The 22781-nt window shown below is 49.9% G+C and overlaps 1 protein-coding gene across 2 annotated transcripts in view; it reads right to left on the bottom strand.

Moving 5' to 3' along the window:
• Positions 1 to 22781, bottom strand: part of SHANK2 (SH3 and multiple ankyrin repeat domains 2) — a 638889-nt gene that overhangs the window by 308823 nt on the left and 307285 nt on the right. For both annotated transcript variants that reach the window (XM_025357432.1, XM_025357433.1), the window contains one exon: positions 22192 to 22305. In XM_025357432.1, coding sequence (XP_025213217.1) covers positions 22192 to 22305 — 114 coding nt within the window. The remainder of the gene's footprint in view (positions 1 to 22191; positions 22306 to 22781) is intronic.

Genomic DNA, 22781 nt, shown 5'->3' with positions numbered 1-22781 from the left:
AGTCCCAGCTACTCGGGAGGCTGAGGCAGGAGAATGGCGTGAACCCGGGAGGCGGAGCTTGCAGTGAGCTGAGATCCGGCCACTGCACTCCAGCCTGGGCGACAGAGCGAGACTCCGTCTGGAAAAAAAAAAAAAAAAGAGCAAATTTTATGGCACTGAAATTATATATCAATTTAAGAAAAGAAAAAAAGGTTGGTGTCCTGTGTGAATTCCTTTAGATCACAGAATAATACAAAGCTAAACAGGTGAGGGTTAACTGTCAAAATTTTATTTGAGGCCAGGTGTGGTGGCTCACACCTGTCACCTCAGCACTTTGGGAGGCTGAGGTGGGAGGACCCTTGAAGACAGGAGTGTAAGACCAGCCTGGGCAAGATAGTGAGACTGTCTCTAAAAAATAAACATTGCTTTTAGGCTGGGTGTGGTGGTGTGCACCTATAATTCCAGCACTTTGGGAGACTGAGGTGAAAGGATCACTTGAGTCCAGGAGTTTAAGCCTGCAATGAGCTATGATCGCACCTCTGCACTCCAGCCTGGGTGACAAAGGCAATCCTGTCTCTTAAAAAGAGAAATTGGTTAGGCGTGGTGGCTCACGCCTCTAATCCCAGCACTTTGAGAGGCCGAGGTGGGCGGATCACAAGGTCAGGAGTTTAAGATCAGCCTTGGCAATATGGTGAAACCCCATTCCTACTAAAAATATCAAAATTAGCTGGGCGTGTTGGCGCACGTTTGTAATCCCAGCTACTCGGGAGGCAGGAGAATCGCTTGAACCCAGGAGGTGGAGGTTGCAGTGAGATGGTGCCACTGTACTCCAGCCTGGGTGACAGAGTGAGACTGTCTCAAATGAATGAATGAATGAATGAATGAATGAATGAATGAATGAATGAATGAATGAGAAAAAATTATTTTGCAACCTGCTTTGATTGAATTAACCTCTTTGAAGCATCTGGAGGTTGCCTCTGTTGAAGGTGAGTGTTGACTCTAAACTCACATCTGCAGATGGTGTCCAATCCACCACTCCCAGCCATGTCCTCTTGGCTTCCTGTGCCAGGTCTCTTAGAAACACGGGTTCCTCCTTGGACCCAGGGCTCCTAAGCCACACAACCTGGCCGTGGACAGGAGGCTAGAGTGTCGTCCCAGATGCTCGCCTTGGTTACATGATTTGTTTGAGCAGGAGTCTGCCCTTTACACATCCACTCTACATATGCATGCCTTAAATTTATTCTGTAAATGTGGAGGTTTCATCGTTACCAGCACGCGGCCCCCATAAGCCAATGTTTATTCATAATCCCTGAATCTGTTTCCCATCGTCTATTTCAGAGGAGCCAAAAACAACATCTTCATTCAATAACAGAGCACCATATGACAGCTTTCATTTCCCAGAATGAGCCATGGCATGCTCTCGGGGGTGGCCTTTGGCCTCCATCTGTGCCCCAGCTAGAACGGGACTCCCAGCCCTGGCTGATCAGACCCAGACTTGGTGTCCCAGTGTCAAGCGAGAGACCGCAGGTCTGTCCTCACTAGGTTCCCATCTGACAGATGGCACATCAGTGGTGCCACTGCACATACTGGGAGCAGCCCATTCCTTCTACCTTTTCAGGGCATGACAACATCAGGCTTCTGGAACACCCAAGAATCCAAGACACTGATGACATGAGCGAGGCGGGGCAGGTCACCCACCTCTCCCATGTGGATGTCCAAGCCCCAACCCCATTCCTCTGGCTCCACATGGGCAGGGCTGAGGCCGGCAAACTGGACTTGGGGGGCAGGACAGGCATGCAGAGTCTAAGGCCATGGTGCATCTGGGTTGGCCGAAGGTAACTGATACCTTAACACTCTCTAGGGGCCAAAGACTCGAAGACAACCTGACCTGGAATGCCAGTGATGCTGCTGGTATCTCCAAGAGCCTCATACACACCTCACTGCTTTCCCTGTTGCTCACAAACTCTATGGTTTTAAAGACATTTCACTGGGTAATGTTGTAAAGGTTTACAATAGGAAGGGGTGCACAACTGGAATTGGGGTGAGCTGTGTGTGAAAGGTAGAGTGAGTATCTATAAACACCCCCAAGCAAAGCCCATCCATCCATCCACCTAGTCACCCATCCTCTACTCACCCACTCAGCCACCCATCCATTCACCCATCCATCTATCCATCACTTATCCACTCATCCATCCATACATTCATCCATGTATCCATCCATGCATCCATCCACCCACCCACTCACCCATCCTCCCATCTACCCACCTATTCATTTAGACATCTATCCACTCATTCACACACCTACTAACCAATTTATCCATCCACTCAGCCACCCTTCTGTCCTCCAACCTACCCACCTACCCATCCATCCATTCATCTACCCACCCACCCACTCATGCATCCATCCATTCGTTCACCCACTCACTCATTCACCCATCCTCCCCCATCCACATACCCATTTACACATCTGCCCATGTATCCACCCACTCATCCATTTATTCATCTACTCACTCACTCACCCACCCATCCATTCATCCACTTATCCATCCATTCACCCATCCATCCATCCATCCACCCACCCACCCACCCACCCATTCACCCACTCACCCACCCATTCACCCACTCACCCATCCTCCCATCTACCCACCTAACTATTCATTTAGACATCTATCCACTCATTCACACACCTACTACCCAATTTATCCATCCACTCAGCCACGCTTCTGTCCTCCAACCTACCCACCTACCTATCCATCCATTCATCTACCCACCCACTCATGCATCCAGCCATTTGTTTACCCACTCACTCATTCACCCATCCTCCCCCACCTACATATCCATTTACACATCTGCCCATGCATCCACCCACTCATCCATTTATTCATCTACTCACTCACTCACCCACCCATCCATTCATCCACTTACCCATCCATTCACCCATCCATCCATCCATCCATCCACCCACCCACCCACCCATTTACCCACCCACCTACCCACTTACCCAGTCATCCATCCACTCACCCACCCACGCATCTATCCATCCACTCATCCATCCTTCCACCTACCCATCCATTTATCCATCCATCCATTCACCCACCCACCCATTTATTCATCTACCCATCTACCCACTCACCCATTAATCCATCTAACATCCCACTACTCTTCATCCTTCCAACCCCGCTAACCCATTTGTCCATCTGATCACCCACCCATCCATCCTCCCACCTACCTATCCATTTACCCATCCAACCATCTGGAAGTACTTTCTCAGCCTCTACTCCATGCCAGGCACTGTGGGAGGTGCAGAGAATACTGATGTGTATCAGTTGTATCCTCCTGGTTCTTGGCTCTCATGGAGGGTAGTAAACCGTGATCGATTCACTCCACAAACAGGTGTTTACAAATTGATCAACCTCCAGGTCCTTGCCCTCGGTCCTCTTGGCTTGCACCATTTGCACTTATTAAATCTGCTCCAACACGAGGTTCCTGATCCCAGCTCATCAAACACATCGCTGGGAAAGCTGCTTAAAAATACAATTCCCAGGTCCCACCCCAGACATTTTGGTTTCCTGAGGTGGAGGCACAGCCCTGGCATCCACATTACTTTTCTATAGACCAGGTTGAGGGTCATACCCTAACGCATGGCTGGCCAGACATAGCCTATGTTTTCTGGGTATCTGCAGCTGAGGAAGGAGAATGATGATAGGAGAGCCAGCTCGCTCCCCGTGCTTTCCAGGATGAATTCATTCCCCTCTCATAGCAGCCCCGTGGCAAACACATTACTGTCAATGCCAACAGAGGCTCAGAGAGGCTGAGTAACTTGCCCAAGGTCACACAGCAAGGAGACATAAATCAGGAGTCATGGACTCTGATGTTTGCCTTTTCAACAGCAAAGAATCCAGGTCATACCCCCAGAACAGCCCTGAGACTGACCTAAAGAGGCTTCTAAATGCAGATGGGCCGGGGTACAGCCTTGTCAAGTAGCAGTCTCTGCCTTCAGCTCACACAACAAAACGGCCCCACAGAGGATGGGACTGTGTGGTAAGAAAGGGCGAAACTGAGAAGTCATCCACAGAATTCAGCTTGGTTTACAGCTGTGACTCTTCACCTCTGAAACAGACTAAATGTTTATGTTCCCCTCAAAACTATGTTGAAGCCATGACCCCCTCAATGTGACTGGATTTGGAGCAAGGACTTTAGAGAGGTAATTAAGATTAAATGAAGGTATAATGCCAGACCTGAGAGGACTGGCATTCTTAAGAAGAGGAAGAGATAGCAGAGGTGTGTATGCACAAGGAAAGGCCCTGTAAGGACACAGCAAGAAGGTGGCCATCTGCAAGCCAAAAAGAGAGGCCTCACCAGGAACTTCCCCTGCCAGCTCTTGATCTGCAGCTTCTAGACTCCAGAATTGGAAGAAAATACATTTCTGTTGTTTAAGTTGCCCATTCTATGGCATTTCATGACGGCAGCCCAAGCTGACTAATATAGACCCTTCCCTGCCTACTGCCCTCCACACTGGCAGCACAATGTAGCACTAAGAAGGTTTCTAACCCCGTGAATGTTCGAGCCATGCCACTGCCCCTCTCTCCTGAACCCTCTGCCCACAGTGGCCGCTGCACAAGGTGACTTTCTGCAGGCACCATATCCTGTAGTGGCAGGAGGGGCTGCAGAGAAAAAAAAGGCAGGGTTAGTACCCAGCATCACTAGGTTGCCATAGTAACCCAGAGCAGGCACCACCACTGCTGGGAGGGGACGAGGAAGGCCTGGGCCCCACAGCAAAGCCAGAGACTGGATCCTCCCAAAGGAACCTGAAGCAACACACAGACCTGGCAGAACTCTATTTTGAGGATGAACCGAGCATGGAAGCTGGTCTTTAAAACACAAAGCAGCTGCTATGAAACAGCAGCACATACCGCATGGCAGCAGGGCTCTGAGAGTGTTTTAATAAAGTGGCGTATGAGACAGAAAGGGCGGGGGATGCAGGAGTCTGCCACGGTTGTTTAACAAAAACATAATCATTAGCAGACAGGACAATGCGTCCTCATAGCTGTTTTATGTTCTGCGAGGGAACAGCTAGTAACTTCTTTGGAAGCTGGCTTTTGTGGCTTATTAATATTTTAGATTATAATTGTGCTAATAGAGTCATTTGCCTGTATTTTTAAATGCTCTAAAGATAACAAAAACATTCTATTTTGGAAGAACCAAACATGGGTATGCTGATGTTTTGCCGAGGGTTTATACACACGGTGACTAACGACACTTCTGTTTAATAGGACTCCACCATACCCTGTTCCATGGCTCCAACTAGAGCCGTCCAGAGATAAGGGTGACAGCTCCCACCCCTTTCATGTCCTTGGGAAGGCATTCCTACTCCCTGAGAAAGCAGGTCACAGCAATATCCTTCTCTGATCTTCAAAGAGCCCAGGTGCTTGGCATCCCTGCTGAAGGCACATCTCTAACTATGGCCTGCAGAGGTCCTGCCTGCCGCCTCCTCCTTCTGCTGGTTCCACACCCCAACCGTCCTTGGCAAGCCATCTTCCCTACACCCCTGACCCAGACCTGGCCAGTCACAATGGGGCGGGTGCACCCACCCCTAGCCCCTGGTTCTGAGTGGGCAGGGACATCATTCAGGGCACATTGTAGGACTCTTGCTAAAAAGCTAGCACAGAGCCATTCTCTTTCTGCAGGACTTGGACCTGTGAGGATATAAGCCCTGGAGCTACCAGGGACCATCCTGAGAGGGAGTTGCTCACAGAATAAAACTCCCATAGAGAAATCAGGCCAAGAGATGGAATGAGAGCTACCTGGGGACATCATTTGAGCAGCTGGATCCAACTATGCCTGATACCAGACAATCTTAGGCTTCTCCATGATGTACACTAATAAATTCCTTTTGTAGGGACAGGGGTTGGAGGGAGTCCTGGGGTTCTGTCACCTCCAATTTAAAAAGCAATAATGACCAGAGCAGCCCGAGTTGTTACAGGGAAAGGGAGAGGCCTTGGGTCAGAGTTTAACGCCAGGGCTCCACGCCAGCCCTGCCATGAGCCAGGCATTCGATCCCCAGTAGCCAGAAGCCCAGATTTCTTCCTCTGAAAAACAGAGGCCTGGTTCTAAATGAGTTTTCCCAAATCGGGGTCCAGAAACTGGAAGTTATCTGAGGGTCATCTCAGGTATGTTTATTCGGTGCCAACATGCAGATGATAACCTAAATACATGACTCTACACCTATCTTTAAAGACAAAACAGTTTTTCCCTGGTAATTTTTTTTTTTTTTTTTTAAGACAGAGTCTTGCTCTGTTGCCCAGGCTTGGAGTGCAGTGGCATGATCTCGGCTCACTGCAACCTCCGCCTCTGGATTCAAGCGATTCTCTTCCCTCGGCCTGCCGAGTAGCTGGGATTACAGGTGCGCACCACCACACCCGGCTACTTTTTGTATTTTTCGTAGAGACGGGGATTCACCATGTTGGCCATGCTGGTCTCAAACTCCTGACCTCAGGTGATCCACCTGCCTCGGCCTCCCAAAGTGCTAGGATTACAGGCGTGAGCCACCGTGCCCGGGCTGTAATTCACATTTTCAAAGAGAGAACTTCTGTTTCACAGTAGTTTGTTGTGTTTTGTGTTTTTTGTTGTTGTTGTTTGAATGCAGGAGATCTCCCTCTTAACAGTGACCTACACATTACTAAGTCGGAGAGATTTTGAACTAAGCAATAACTATCATCCCTTCTGGTTCTCACCTTTTCTGGATGGTGTTTGTGTTGGTTCTCTGTGTATGAGCCCAAGGACTGAGGGGCTCCATTCGTCAGGTGAACCACATGCAAATCCTCAGGCTGCAACTCACAGGACTGTGAGACCCCGGACCAGTTGCTTAATTTCCCTGAGCCCACATCCTTGCATGCGAACTAGGAATGGCAATACTGAACATGCAGGATTGTTTTGGAGACTGGAGGAAAACCGTGAGAAACGTCCGGTTTGAAGCCAGCCGCCCAACAGGCATTGGCTGGTGTCGGAATCAGGGTCAGGATTACTGTCATGGTGCTTCAGGACCTTCAGAGCCCCATGGTACCCACTGCCCCCCACAAACATCTGAAGCCCCCCAACCCAGGCATCTCTGAGAGCCTTAAGTTAAGAAGCTTGTCTGGGAAAGGGACTACTGCTCGGTCATCCTCAAAGCCACAGGGCAGAGTTTTCCAAACACAGTCAATCAGACACGTTTATTTCTAAAAGCAGCTCGCTATTTACTTATTTATTTATTTAAAGACAGTCTGCTCTGTTGCTCAGGCTGGAGCACAGTGGTGTGATCTTGACTCACTGCAACCTCCGCCTTCCAGGTTCAAGCAATTCTCCTGCCTCAGCCTCCCGAGTAGCTGGGATTACAGGTGCCCGCCACCACGCCTGGCTCATTTTCAATAGAGATGAGGTTTCACCATGTTGGCCAGGCTGGTCTTAAATTCCTGACCTCAGGTGATCAGCCCACCTTGGCCTCCCAAAATGTTGGGATTACAGGCTTGAGCCACCACGCCCAGCCTTAAAGCAGTTCTTTAAGTTACCGTTTTAAGTGCAAAACCAGCCTCCCTGGCATAGATGGAAAGGAGCCTTCACATTCGATAAGGGGGACAGCAGGTTGTGGGGTCCCAGTCGAGTCGCACTGCCATCTGTGGAAGGCACTGGGCCAGGCCCACCTTCTCCAAGTTACAAGGAGGACTATGGACCACCAGAGCTGTGTGGAAGAGTCCCCAGCCCCCAGAAAAAAGGCCAACCACGCTCTGGGAGCAGACGTCTGCACACCTGCACCACTGACAAAGGTCTTGCTTCTGAAGTATACAAGGAGTGACCACAAATCAACACAAAACAGACAAGCCTAAAGAGAAACAGGCAGACGACCCAAGCTGGCGCGTGGCCAAAGATGACACACAAACAGCCAGCCAATACATGCACAAAAAGGTGCTCCGCCTCAGAAGTAATGAGGGAACCGCAAATGGCAATCGCCACCACATCATCATCGCACACGCAGAGCGCCCGCAGTGGAAGGGCCTGTCAGTGGTGAGCTGGCAACACGTGGGAACCATTACTCTTACAGACTGTTTGTGATCCCCTCCAGAATTCACGGACCCCCAATGTGATGGGGCCTTTACAGTGTGATGGGGTTTAGATGAGTCACGAAGCTGGGGTCCCCAAGATGGGATTCCTGCCGTCCTAAGAAGAGACAGCACAGTGCTCTTCTCTGTCTCTGTCTTTCTGCGGGTGAGGACACAGAGAGACAGAGGCTGTCTGCAAGCCAGGAAGAGGGCCCTTCCCAGAAACAACCGTGTTGGCACCCTCATCTCTGACCGTCCAGCCCCCAGAACCAGCATTTCAGCCCTCCCAGCCCTCAGTGTTCTGTTACAGCAGCCTGGGCTTACAATGAGGTCCATGCAGGACAGGGTTGAAGAATTCAGAAAAGCAGAGGACGTGTCCAGCCTGACCACGGTCACTCCTGGGGTACGGGCGACGGAAGGGCACCCACGTTTACACTGCAACACAAGGGTAGGGACTCCCACAGCAAGCGGCTTAGGACTCTCCATGGCGGAACAGAGGGACAAATCCTCAGTGAACGACCTCACAGTGAAAACAAGTGACCCAGATCTACCCGCATGACCCAGATACCAGGGACAGCTGTTGGGAGAGAAGCCGGCACAGCGCGGCACACGCCAATCCTGTCTCCATATGGCTCACGAGTGGGCAAAGCCCCACGACACTGTTTGGGGCTGTAATAAGAGCCTGGGACTAGAAATAAAATCAGGAAACAACTGTATGCGAGACCAGCCCTGGGCAGAGACAGTTATCCTGGGGAGGGAGCTGAGGAGGCAGAGGGTGTGTGTGGGGTGGGGTTGGGGGTGCTGGGTCCACGGGGTTTTTGTCATAACTGCCCACTGGATGTGCATTGTCTTGTGAACCTCTCTGCATGCTTGTTACACGCCACACAGAAAAATAGAAAATAAAAGCATCACACAGGCACCAAACAGGATCCTCCCATCTATTCGGAAGGCCCGGAACAGGAAGGAGTGAAGGGGAACTGTTGGATTCCGGGTCTGACCTGCAAGGTCACCTCTCAGACGTCTCTCAGAGCCTTGGAGGTGACACAGACCCAGGGGTGTGAGACGCAGGGCAGGGGCCACTGGGGACAGGCTGGAAGTGGGAACAAGTGGTCGCCTGATGGCCCCAGGGGTGTCTCTGGGGCAAAGCCGGGATGTTTCGGTGCTGTAGGAAGAAGCCGGGCACCCTGCTCACCCAGCCAGGGTCTCATGTGGCACAGAGTGGCCTCGGGAGAATACACAGAAACCCCTGCATTTTTTTTTTTTTTTTTTTGAGACAGAGTCTCACTCTGTCACCCAGGCTGGAGTGCAGTGGCACGATCTCAGCTCACTGCAGCCTCCGCCTCCCGGGTTCAAGTGATTATTGTGCCTCAGTCTCCTGAGTAGCTGGGACTACAGGGCGTGCGCCACTACACCCTGCTAGTTTTTGCACTTTCAGTAGAGACGGGGTTTCACCGTGTTGGTGAAGTGCAGTAGTGCGATCTCGGCTCACCGCAACCTCTGCCTCCTGGGTTCAAGCGATTCTCGTGCCTCAGCCTCTCGAGTAACTGGGATTATAGGCGCCATGTTGGCCAGGCTAGTCTCGAACTCCTGACCTCACAGGTGATCTGCCCACCTCAGCCTCCCAAAGTGCTGCATGGCCAAAGCCTTGGCAGTGCTGGTGTTCCCAGTATTACTATCAGGAAGCCCATTCCATCAGTGCTGTTGGTAACAATTCTTGTATGTGTATGGACTTTTACACTTTTGCATTCTTCTCTGTGAGCCCTTGTAACAACCCTGCAGGGTGTGTCTATCTGCAGGGCATATAAATCCAACTTACAGATGAGAAAGCTGAGACATACAAGAGTAAAATAATTTTTCTCAAGGGTACCCAGTGTGGTTTTGATTCCTCTACATCAAGAGGGGATGTGAGGAAATAAATGGAATTTCAAGAACTAGAAAGGGGAAAGCCAGGAGCTTCCTCCAAAGGAAGGGAAGGCTGCACAGGGCTGGGATGAGGATGAACATTTGTTCATGGCCAGAGCAGTAGGGTTCACCAAGGTGGAGTGCCAGACTTGACTAGTATCATCCCTTTGTCATCTTAAAACCTCTGTCACCATCACCACCAGCATCATTGCTACTAGCATCACCACCACCATCAGTCACCATGACTTCCACCATCAATAGAATCGCTACCATCATCACCAACAAAAACAGCATCACTACTATCATCACCATGATCATCACTACCAGCATCACCACCATCATCACCATGACTGCCACCACCAGCATCATCATCGCCATGAGCACCACCACCAGCATCACCACCATCATCACCATGACGACTACCAGCATCACCACCATCACCACCACCACCACCATCATCACCACCATGACCATCACCACCAGCATCACCACCATCATCACCATGACGACTACCAGCATCACCACCATCACCACCATGACGACTACCAGCATCACCACCATCACCACCATGACCACCACCACCAGCATCACCATCATCACCATGACCACCACCACTAGCATCACCACCATCATCACCATCACCACCACCACCAGCATCACCACCATCACCATGACCACCATCACCAGCATCACCACCATCATCACCATCACCACCACCACCAGCATTACCACCATCACCACCATGACCACAACTACCAGCATCACCACCATCATCACCATGACTACCAGCATCACCATCACCATGACTACCAGCATCACCACCATCACCACCACCACCACCAGCATCACCATCATCGCCATGACTACCAGCATCACCATCACCACCACCACCACCAGCATCACCACCATCATCACCACCATCATCACCATGACTGCCACCACCAGCATCACCATCATCGCCATGACCACCACCACCAGTATCACTATCATCACCATGACCACCACCACCAGCATTACCACCATCATCATCATGACCAACACCACCACCAGCACCACCACCATCACTACCACAAACAGTGTCACCATGGCTGCCATCAACCACTTATCATCACTACCACCACTACCACCCCTGCTCCCTGACTCCAAGGCCACAAAATATTAACATCTCAGAGACTGGCTGACCTTGGGGATGCTCCAGCCTGGCAGGTAAAGGAAACGGATGTCAGCTCAGATGTATCTATGTTTAGGTCCTGGGTTGGCCACCCATGCTTCTAAGCAAGTCACTCACCATCTCTGATCTTGTGTCTAAAATGGACTAACGGCCAGGCGCGGTGGCTCAAGCCTGTAATCCCAGCATTTTGGGAGGCTGAGACGGGCGGATCACGAGGTCAGGAGATTGAGACCATCCTGGCTAACACGGTGAAACCCCGTGTCTACTAAAAAATACAAAAAACTAGCCGGGCGAGGTGGCGAGCACCTGTAGTCCCAGCTACTCGGGAGGCTGAGGCAGGAGAATGGCGTGAACCCAGGAGCCGGAGCTTGCAGTGAGCTGAGATCCGGCCACTGCACTCTAGCCCGGGCGACAGAGCAAGACTCCGTCTCAAAAAAAATAAAAAAATAAAAAAATAAATAAAATAAAATGGACTAACATCACTGCATGCCCTCCTTCCAAGTTTAGTCTGAGGATCACATGAGTTATCTGTAAACATCAAATGAGAGGTGACAGGATGCAACCACAGGGACAAGGTTTGGAACTGTGTGCTCTGAAAAGGCTGGAACGATAACGTTACATGGCCTGCAGGGTGGGGGAACTTGACTGACTCCAGTGCATACTTGATATGGCTCCTGAGGGAGAGCAGGTGGATCCCAGAGGCTGACCTAGTGTTGAACACGGAGGCATGGCAGCCAAGAGGACAGGTCCCCCACCCAGGGCCATCACGGATGAGGACCCTCCTCATTATTATGTCTTCTTCTTATCAATGGCCACAGATAAGAAATCTCAAAGGACAGTGGCCCCAAGTCACTTGTGACTTCAGTAGTCCCCCTCTATCCATGGTTTCACTTTCTGAGGTTTTAATCACCCATGGTCAACTGAAGTCTGAAAATAATGAAGAAAAAAGTCCAGAAATAAACAACTGAAAAGTTTTCAATTGCATGCCATTCTGAGTAGCGTGATGTTGAGTGCCGTTCTGCCCAGGGGAAGTGACTCATCTCTTTGTCCAGCGTACTCCTGCTGTCTACACCACCCACTGGTTAGTCACTTAGGAGCTGGCTCTGATACCAGACCAAAAACACGGTATATGCAGTACAGGGTTCAGAGCTGTCCCCCGTTTCAGGCACCCAATGGGGATCTTGGGACGTATCCCCTGAAGATAACAGGGGGCTGCTGCAGTCACAAAACAGTCGGCAAAACCAAGAGGTCCCCATCCTTCTCCTGCCCAGCCCTGACCCAAGGGTTGGATTTGGGAAGAGGAGATTTATACTCCAAGTGTGTCCTGAAACCCCAAAGAGGCCACACAGGGTGTCCTATTGGAGACAGGAGGGGACGGCTCCAGGTGTGGCTTCAGATGGCAGAGGAGCAATGCACTGCACTCGGGGCGATTTCTGGGAGGAGGAAACACATGCCAGCCTCACCACCACCCTGTGGGGTCCACGTGATCTGAAGGAGAGATCTGAGAATGTTGTGCCCATTAGCCCTCGGGGTGTGGGGCTGGTGGCAGTCCAGAGACACTTCTCAGAGCAAGCGAAGCTGTAAGATGCTCCCAGTGAGGGCCTCCTACGCTGGTAAATTAGAGAGTGACTGGAAAGGAGAGTCCATGGCAGAGATTCTGAATGGGAACAGTCCATGGAAAGAGAGCTTGGGAATGTGGACAGCCTGGCACACATGCTTCCTGGACACATACACAACACATGTTTCCTGATGAATAAGCAGGGATCATAAAGGCACCTTCCATAAAGGGCAATTAGGAGGTTCAGATGAGGTCCTCTCTCTTCTCCGTTGAGTGCCACAAAAAAGTAGAAAGGACACAACTGCAAACCACATCTGTTCCCTGGTCAGAGCTCTGACTTTCTGATCTAGACCCTGTGCTTATGGCTAGCTTCTAGAAACTTCTAGAGAGCCAGGGGGACTATTCTTAAACACAGACTTATCCCACAAGAGTGGCCAGTCAAGGGAAGGCACGGCTAATCCCATCCTACACTCACATCTTCTACCCAGTCGAGAGCCCTGCACCAGTGAGTCAGCCAGAAGATTCCGGAAGTCCACTTGGCAGAGAATCCCCTCAAGTCACTTCCTCGGTGGTCTCTGTAGCTGATTGAGGATCCCGACTCCAACAGGCTCTGGCAGTGCATACGGCACAGGACACGCTGAAACTACACTGGCACTGGGGTGCTCATCTGGGTAGGTGCCCAGGAGTGAAGTAAGAGTTGAGAATGTGGCATCTTATGCCCCGGTCTGTGAGCATCTTATGCCCCGGTCTGTGAGGCCACCACTCCTACCTCAGTGGCTTACAGGTGACCAGATCCTAGCTGTCTCTGGAGGATGGAAACAGGGATGTACAGTGGTGACTCATCGCACCCATTTTCTCATCATGTTCTACATGAATGGTGCTCACTGATAGTCAAGTCTTTTCTTTGTTTCAGCAGCTAAAATAGGATTTACTCCAGTGCTGCTTGGCCTTGTCATTTTCTCAGGGATAAACAGAGAGCCCTGGCCTGACAGTTTCCATGTACACATAAGATGTGTCGCTGAAAACTGCATGCACGTGCATTGCATTCATTTTTCATAAACTGCCTCATCCATGGGTGCCAACTGATTACTTTGAAAATATTTTATCTTTGTTTCTTAGTCAAGATACATCATCCGGGGCAGCCCTGATTTCAATTTGTAGAATTCTGAGGAGGAAGGATCAAGTGATTCTACAACCCACCAGCCTGAATTCACAGATGAGGAAATCAATGCCTTGGAAGATGCGGAAGGTAGTCAAGGTCCCCAGCAGGGGAGGTGGGCACTGTCCCTCCATCCAGGGTGCATGTCTGGCCCCAGAGGCTCAGCTTTATGGGCCAACTGACCAGGGTATAGCACCTGATTATGCAGCCAAGTACTAGCCTAGGTGTTGCTGGGAGGGTATTTTGTAGATGTGGCTAACATTTACAGTCTGTTGGCTTGAAGTCAAAATTTTTCTCAGTAATGTGGGTGGGCCTCCTCCAATCAGTTAAAAGGTCTCAAGAGCAAAATTGAAGTTTCTCGGAGGAAGAAGAAATTCTGCCTCCAGGCTGCAGCACCAGCTCCTGTCCGGTGTTGCAGGCTGCTAGACTGCCCAGAGGATTTTAGACTCGCCTGTTCCCACAATTGGGTGAGCCAATTCCTTGAAATGAGTCTCTTAATACATATGCTCTGTCTGTATCTACATCTGTGTCTGTGTCCTACTGGTTGTTTTCTCTGGAGAATCTTGACTCAAAGAGTCACCAGGAGGTGATTGGCCCGGGACCACAGGGCCCAGCATCTGCAGCATCCAGGTTCCCTCCACAGGGTGTCACGGGTAATGACGTGTGTCCCTGCTGTGCCAGAGCCTCACACAAGAGGGCAGCATTTCTCCATTCTCTCTCCCTGTCTCTGCAGGCTGCGGGCAGGGGGCCCTCGAGGATGACCAGGCCACATAATGGAAGGGCCTGGACTGCTTGGTCATATCACGGAGAAAATCAGCCCGTCTGTTGACCAGAAGAGACCACACTGGGTAGCAACCAGGCAGGAAAAAAACCTGCACTCCATTAAGCCACTGAAGTTGTGGGTTAACTTGTCATAGCAGCTGACATTGTGCTACCTTATACAAACGGGTGGAAAGCTTTAGAGTCTAGACAAAAGCCAGACCTTCCAACTCCTGACTGATCAAGTTGATCAAGCGCGATACCACCCAACCTCCTTTTCACTAACATGCTGGGCCAACTGATATGCACTCTGTCCTGGATAGGCACTGTGCAGGACACAGGTGTCCCCGCCCTCAGGGAGCTTAAACTCTAGCAGGATGGGGTGAGGACATGCATGTAATTAGCCACCAATTTTCCAGAGCACCATCTTCCAAGATGCCTCTCCTCCTGCTATAACAACATAGTCATATGTGGCACTTTGCTCTCAGGTCTCTGGGCTGATGCATGCAAAGAGGTGAGATTTTATAAATCTGGGCATGCCTCTGTCTCTTATGCACAGAAACAAAAAAGCTACCATCATAAACTTGCCCCCAACTCTTCACACGCATCATCTCCAGCCTTCACATTTCAGATAAAGAAGTCTACTCAGAGCCAGCCAGAGACAGCTGAGCTGAGAACAGACCTGGATATGTTTCTGCTTCCCCACTGCTTCAGGTGGATATGCAGGAGGATTAATCACTGGCAGTCACACATCAGGATCACCACGCTGATCACTGCACGAGAAATGCTGCCCTGATGCAGGTACAGGTCACAGCTCAAGCATTAGTAGTCACAAACAATGGGTCATGCTCCTTGCCCAGTAACTCCCTATCTGTGTGCTCCAACATGCTGGGATGGGGATGCTCATGTGTACAATGCAGGTGATGATTCCTGCCCTACTTATTCCAGAAAGTTGGATGAGACAGCATGCAGGAAAGCCCACTGAAGACTGTGAAGTCCCATAAACATGCAGCCTTAAGAAATTACAACTAAGGTCCAGGTGAGTAAGCCCATCATATCTTGAAGGCATAACCACCAAACTATTCATGGAACTAAGCTGAACTTCTATCATTTGACCAACCATTCATCCATCCATCCAACCAACCAACCAGCCAGCCAACCAGCTAACCAATCAACCAACTAACCAACCAGTCAGTCAGCCAACCAACCAGTCAGTCAGCCAACCAACCAGTTAATCAACCAACCAACCAATCAGCCAGCCAGACAGCTAATCAGCAAATCAACCAACTATTCAGTCAGCCAGAGAGCTAATCAACCAGCCAGCCAGCCAACCAGCCAGCTAGCTAATTAACCAACCAACCAACCATCTATCCATCCATCCATCCAGCCAGCCAGCCAGCCAGCCAGCTAATCAACCAACCAACCAGCCAACCAGCCAACCAACCAACCAACCAACCAACCAGCCAGCTAATCAACCAACCAACCAGCCAACCAACCAACCAACCAGCCAGCCAGCTAATCAACCAACCAACCAGCCAACCAACCAACCAACCAGCCAGCCAGCCAGCCAGCCAGCCAGCCGACCAGCTAATCAACAAACCAACCAACGAGGACCACCATTTGATTTTGCTGTTTATTACCCCCAACCTCCAGTGACTGTCATGAGGCAATGAGAATTCACTGGGTCCTGAGCAGCTACTTCTTTACTGAGTTATTCATTCTGTGAGTCACTTACTTATTTCACTTAATGTTCATGAATGGGGTTTACCAACTAAATGTTCATTTTACAACATAAAGCAGTGGTGCTCCATAAAAGAGAAACAGCTTCCAAGGATGCAAGCAAGGCCAACTGTGTAGAAAGAGCTTGCTGGATGGGAACATCTAAAAACATTTTGTACCATCTTCCAGATTCTATGTATATTCAAAGTCTTCTAATTTTCAACATCAAAAAAAGCTACAAGAAGGGCCAGGCACGTTGGCTCACACCTACAATCCCAGCACTTTGGGAGGCCAAGGCAGGAGGGTTACTTGTACCTAGGAGTTCAAGAACAGCCTGGACAACATAGTGAGAACTTATCTCTACAAAAAGATATAATAATAAAATACATTTTAAAATAAGGCAGGAGAATCATTTGAGCCTGAGAAATCAAGGCGCATAATGAGCTGTGACGGCACCACTGCATTCCCACTTGGATGATAAAGCAAGACCCTGACTCAAAAGAAAAAAGTGACAAAAAGCACTAACGTGAAAGAAAAAAAGAATAATTTGGATTAGATTCAAAAATTTAAAAACCCTTCTACTCATTAAAAGACATACAGTTGACCCTTGAACAACATGGGTTTGAACTGCATGGGTCTACTTACATGTGGATTTTTCAACTAAATGCAGATTGAAAACACACTGTGTGATATAAAACCTGCATATACAGAGGGTTGATTTCACATACTCAGGTTCCATGGAGCTGACTGTGGGACCTGAGGTGGATTTTAGTATATGGTGTTGGGTGGGGGGGGGGTGTCCTGGAACTAATTCCCATGTATACTGAGAGATGACTGTAGTTAGAAAAATGAAAAGGCAAGTCACAGGCTTGGAAAAATGCAGCATATATTTGACAAAGGACTGATAAACAGAATATATAAAGAACTCCTACAAACCAATAAGGAAAAGATGAACACCACCATTAAAAATGAACCAAAGACTTAAAGAAGCAATACGTAGAGCAGATGAGCACACAAAGAGACGCTTAATAATCATCACCAGAAAAATGCAAATTACACCCACAGTAAGGTATCATTTCATATCCATCAGAATAGCTAAAGTTAAACAGACTGATATTGCCAAATGTTGATGAGAAAGTGGAGCAACTGGAACTCTCACACACTGCTGGTAGGAGAACAAAATGGGACAGCACTTTGGAGAACTGTGTGGTAGTTTCTTATAAAATGAAAATGTTATCACACAACCCAGCAGTTTTCTACCTAGAGAAATAAAAATGTATGCCCTTAGAAAGACTCACACGAAAACCTTTTTTAGCAGGTTTCATTCATATTAGCTAAAACTGAGAAGCAATCCACACGTCCATCATCAGCAGAATGGTCAAACTGTGGTGTAAATACATCACAGAACACTACCCAGCAATAAACATTTATAAACTGCTGTCCAGGCACAGTGGATCATGCCTGTAATCCCAGCACTTTGGGAGGTCGAGGTAGGTGGATCCCTTGAGGTCAGGAGTTCGAAACCGTCTGGCCAACATGGTGAAATCCCCTCCTTATTAAAAACACAAAAATGAGCCAGGTGTGGTGGTGGGAGCCTGTAATCCCAGCTACTAGGGAGGCTGAGGCATGAGAATCACTTGAACCCTGGAGTTGGAGGTTGCAGTGAGCTGAGATGATGCCACTGCACTCCAGTCTGGGCAACAGAGACTCCGTCTTAGAAAAAAAAAAATTATAAATCACTGAGTCCTGCAATACATAGCTGATATCCCAGGCATTAGGCTGAGGGAAAGAAGTTAGGCCCGAGAATACAAGCTGCAGGGTCCCATCTACATGAAATCCAACGATAGGCAAAACCGGTAGAAATCAGAATCGCACTTGCTTCTGTTGTGGTATGGGGAGGGATGGCTGAAGACAGTCTGAGATCACTTCCTAGGGTGAAGGAAAGGTGTTTTTAAAAATTATTTTATATATTTTTTGAGACGGAGTTTTGCTCTTGTCATCCAGGCTGGAGTGCAATGGTGTGATCTTGGCTCACTGCAACCTCCATCTCCCAGGTTCAGGTGATTCTTGTGCCTTGGCCTCCCAAGTAGCTGGGATTACAGGCATGCACCATCACACCCAGTTAATTTTTGTATTTTTAGTAGAGACAGGTTTCACCATCTTGCCCAGGATGGTCTTAAACTCCTGACCTCAAGTGATTCACCCGCTTCGGCCTCCCAAGGTGCTAGGATTACAGGCATGGGCCACTGCACCCGGCCTGTGAAGGAAAGTTTTAATATCTTATTTGCAGATGGAGACGTGGGTATATACATTTGTCAAGATGCATTGAACTAGATTTTTCTTATAATCTTTGTGTTTCCCTGTATGTAAATCACACCTCTATAAAAGAAGATAATACAAAAGAAGGTGCTAAGTCACGATCTTAGAACGCCCAAGGGCAAACAGAACCCAGCAGGAACCACTGTGGAATCCTCCCCACCCTCCTCAACTCCTTTGTTCTGTGACCTCTGTGCACCTCGTTCCACCCCAGGTCACAGAGACACCTTCCTTCCCTGACCCACAGCCTTTGTGTTAGAGGAGAGTCCTGATGTTCACTTTTGTTATCTGTGTTAGGGAGAAAGATGGCCCCTCCCAAGGATGCCCAGGTCCTAATTCCTAGAACCTGTGAACATGTGCCCTTAAGGCAAAAGGGAATTAAGGTTGCAGGCAGAATTAAGGCAGCCCATCAGTTTACTTGACCTGGATTAGCAAGGTGGGCCCATCTAATCACACAGGTTCCTTTCCTTCCCTTTGCCTTTCCCTTTCCCTTTCCTTCTTTTTCTTTTTTTTTTTTTTTTTTTAAGATGGAGTCTTGCTCTGTTGCCCAGGCTGGAGTGCAGTGGTACAATCTTGGCTCACTGCAACCTCTGCCCCCCAGGTTCAAGCAATTTTCCTGCCTCAGCCTCCCAAGTAGCTGGGACTACAGATGTGTGCCACCATATCCAACTAATTTTTGCATTTTTAGTAGAGACGGGGTTTCGCCACGTTGGCCAGGCTGGTCTCGAACTCCTGACCTCAAACCATCTGCCCACCTTGGCCTCCCAAAGTGCTGGGATTACAGGTGTGAGCCACTGCACCTGGCCATAATCACACAGGTTCTTAAAAGTGGAAGAAGAGGAGGCAGAAGGGAGGGTTGGGGAGATGCAATGGAAGAAGGACCCTACCAACAGGTGCTGGCTTTGGAGATGGATGAAGGGGCCATGAGCCGAGGATGCTGGAAAGGCAAGGAAACAAATTCTCTCCCACAGACCGCAGAATGGAATGCAGCCCGGGTGATGCCCTAACATTAGCCCAGTGAGACTCACACCTGCATCAGCCCAGGTAGAAAATATGGTTTTATCAAGGACATCGTCCTGGGAGTGTGAGCTGGAACAAGATCACCCTTCTAGAAACCTCTGTCTTACCCCAATAACCTCCTCCCACAGTGAACACAAACACAAACCTCTGCCTCTCTGGAAGCTGCCTGAACAGGACGCACATCTTCTGGCAGACTCCACTCGCCCACCTGCCCTGGGTGGGTACCCTGTCAACCGGGCTGCAGAAAGTCATACGTTCTAGGGCATACAGGGCAATGCTGGCAGGTGGACAGGAAAAGCCCACAGGAGAGAGGAGGCAGGCAGGTTGTTCCGGCTGCCCTGCTGCCTTCTGCACACTATACAGGAGGCCACTACTCTCTGGAGGATGGAGAGAGCATGAAGCTCAAATGATCCCCCTATGCAGCCCTCCAGGGCTGTCCCATCCACATGTGGCATAGCCTGCAAAGCCCGGTGCTGACACAGTTGAGTCCTTCCAACAAGAGTGGAGGGAAGGCAGCCAGTGTGGCTCTGAAGGTGAGTCCCAGGAGAGGGAGGAGCGGTGGCTGCCCAGGAAGAGGAGGACTGGAGGACAGGGAGAAGGAAAGCATTGAGCAACCGTAGGAGGCAAGCTGAGCTCCCGGGCCTGGCCCTTCTCAGACAAGTGAGGCAAGGGCAGGTTGCTTGCCAGAGAGGGTGGGTATGGACCAGGGATGAATGGGCAATGGCAGGGCTTGGAGGTCTCACCTGTGCCAGTGCTCAGTGTGATTGCTACCCAGTGTAAAGCCCGTGTGGCCTACCTGGTTCAACTCTGCTTATCTTGAGGCAACAGGATGCCGGAGGTCAAGAAGTTTCCCCTGGTGACCAAAAAGGCTAAGACTCGTGGGATCCAAGATGGCAGCTCACTTGGCTTCTGAAGAACCTCTAACCTCATTAGAATCTGATTTCCATGCTAAATGACCCTCCCACCAGCACCAGGATAGTTGACAATCACCATGACAACAACAGAAAGAAACCAGAAAAGGACAGAAAGGAAGGTGGCATACCGGTTCTGAGAAGCTCCCTGCCCATTTCCAGAAAAGACATGAATATTCTTCCCCTTGATTTAATGCCCAATCCCTTCATTACAGAGGCCCCAGCTCTGTGACTTCCCAGCTCTCGGGAGCTGAGAAACGGATCTGCGAGCCAAGCTCCTGCTTCTCAGTTCCATGGCCATCAAATGAAGCCTGTGCTGTCTGAAGCTCACTTTTGCTTCTGGATACTGGCTGTGGAGCACACAACAGGGAAAGACCCCATTCTTGGGAAGACCAGTTTTGTTGGTAACATTGTCACCGCCACATCCAGAAAAACACATCCCCTCCCACCCAGCCGAATTCCGAGCAGAGCACATTCCCAGCTTCCTTCATGGTTACGTCTGGGACATGTCTTACCTCGATACCCCACAATACCGTCTGGTGTCTGAGCCTGAGCAGGGACTCATCAGCGGGGAAGCTGCTGCACGAACTGAGCCCCTGTTGAAGCCAAGATCTCAGACAGAGAACCCGCTGAGCCCCCCTGCTAGAGACTGCAAAGCCAGCCGCGTCCAGGACAGACTCCTCCTTGCTTTCCAGAGCACATGTCTGTAGGGCCTGGCTGGCCCTGGTAGATCTGATCAGACGGCGGAGGGCTACCTAGTGAGCCCCTAGACTAGGAACCTCAAAAACAGGGCAGCGGGCCCATTTGGGCAGAGCTCAGAGACGGCGGGCTCCGCACAAGAAGGTGTGCGTGGTTGGTGGCCGCAGCAACCGTGGCTACTTGACACATGTTCTGTGAGCCTGGGATTCTACTAAAAGCCAGACGCCGTTCACATGCAGACTGCTTTCTTCTTATAAGACACTTAAGGCTTCACTTTCCCCCCACTTTCATGTATATATATATATATATACACACACACACATACACACACACACACACACACACACACTCTTGGTACCATTTTATATAAGTGGTCTCCTCTTCACATTTTAATCAATTCATTCTCTTGGCAATCAATTTTGAAACGATTTTCAGCAAGTGCTATATCTGGAGGTTCTAAGAGAGATGCTGGAATGGCTTCCCGTCGGAACACTGAACTCTTTCGAGCAGTTTTTACGGAGGCGTTTGCTATGTGTTCTCAGGGTGGCACGGGAGCGTCTCGCCTGCACATGGGAAGCTGCTTGTTTTATGCCATCGATAGAAGAGATCGAAAAAGAAATCTAATCAACCCCCCAAAGTCTTTCTCTGACGGCTAGAACATACGGTCCAAGTTTTCTGGGACGTGTACTGAGCAGCCTTTTAACTAAAAGCTTCCACACCATCTTGTAAGGAATTTCTGGTTTGGATGAAGCCCAGAGGAATGAAAGCAACCAACCTGTTTCCAAAGATCTAGAAAGTCCTGAATTTGCAACTCAGTTTCCTTCTACGACGCAATGGCCGAATCTTGCCATGGACAACAGCGACCACGGGCCTGAGATGGGCCCGCGGGACCAAGGGTGGGCGGCCACGAGCACCCGCCTTACCTGCCTGGCTGTCCCTGGGCTTACACTGGACCTCCTCCACGCACTCCGCCGGAAACCATCCGATGTGGCCGCGGGCACTGCCTTCCCAGAAGCCCCCTTCGCCGATGCTCAGAACTAGAGACGACAAAAAGGGAGAGGCGTTAGCACGGGGGACATGGAGGGCCTGAGGGTGAACAGGATGAGAGGGGCTAGGCAGAGGCAGGAGAATCAGTGCACCCTTGACCAGGCCGGCAGAGCAAGTGGCTCTGGTGTGACTGCACTTCCTTCAGCACTGGCACTGATAAGAGGCGTCGAGGCATCGCCACTGCAGCCCACAGGTGTCCTCTGCCCCTCAGGTGATGAGACAGGAATGAAGCGCTGACATGTTTGCCTCTTTACGTATTTGACACTACGTCATACAAATGGATGTGCACGGCAGCCCTGCAGCATCTCTCAGTGTTGTACATGAGATAGAACAGTGGTGCCTGGCTGTCCTTACCACCAATGATTTCAGATATAAAAGTAGAGTCAGGGGGCACTGCCACAAAGCAGGGAGGAAATGATGACGTCATACCTTCCCCTCCTAACCTGGGCAAGAACTGGAGGCAGAA

Source organism: Theropithecus gelada, chromosome 14 (assembly GCF_003255815.1).
Source record: "Theropithecus gelada isolate Dixy chromosome 14, Tgel_1.0, whole genome shotgun sequence".
NCBI lineage: Eukaryota > Metazoa > Chordata > Mammalia > Primates > Cercopithecidae > Theropithecus > Theropithecus gelada.
This window is presented reverse-complemented; position numbering and strand designations above follow the sequence as displayed.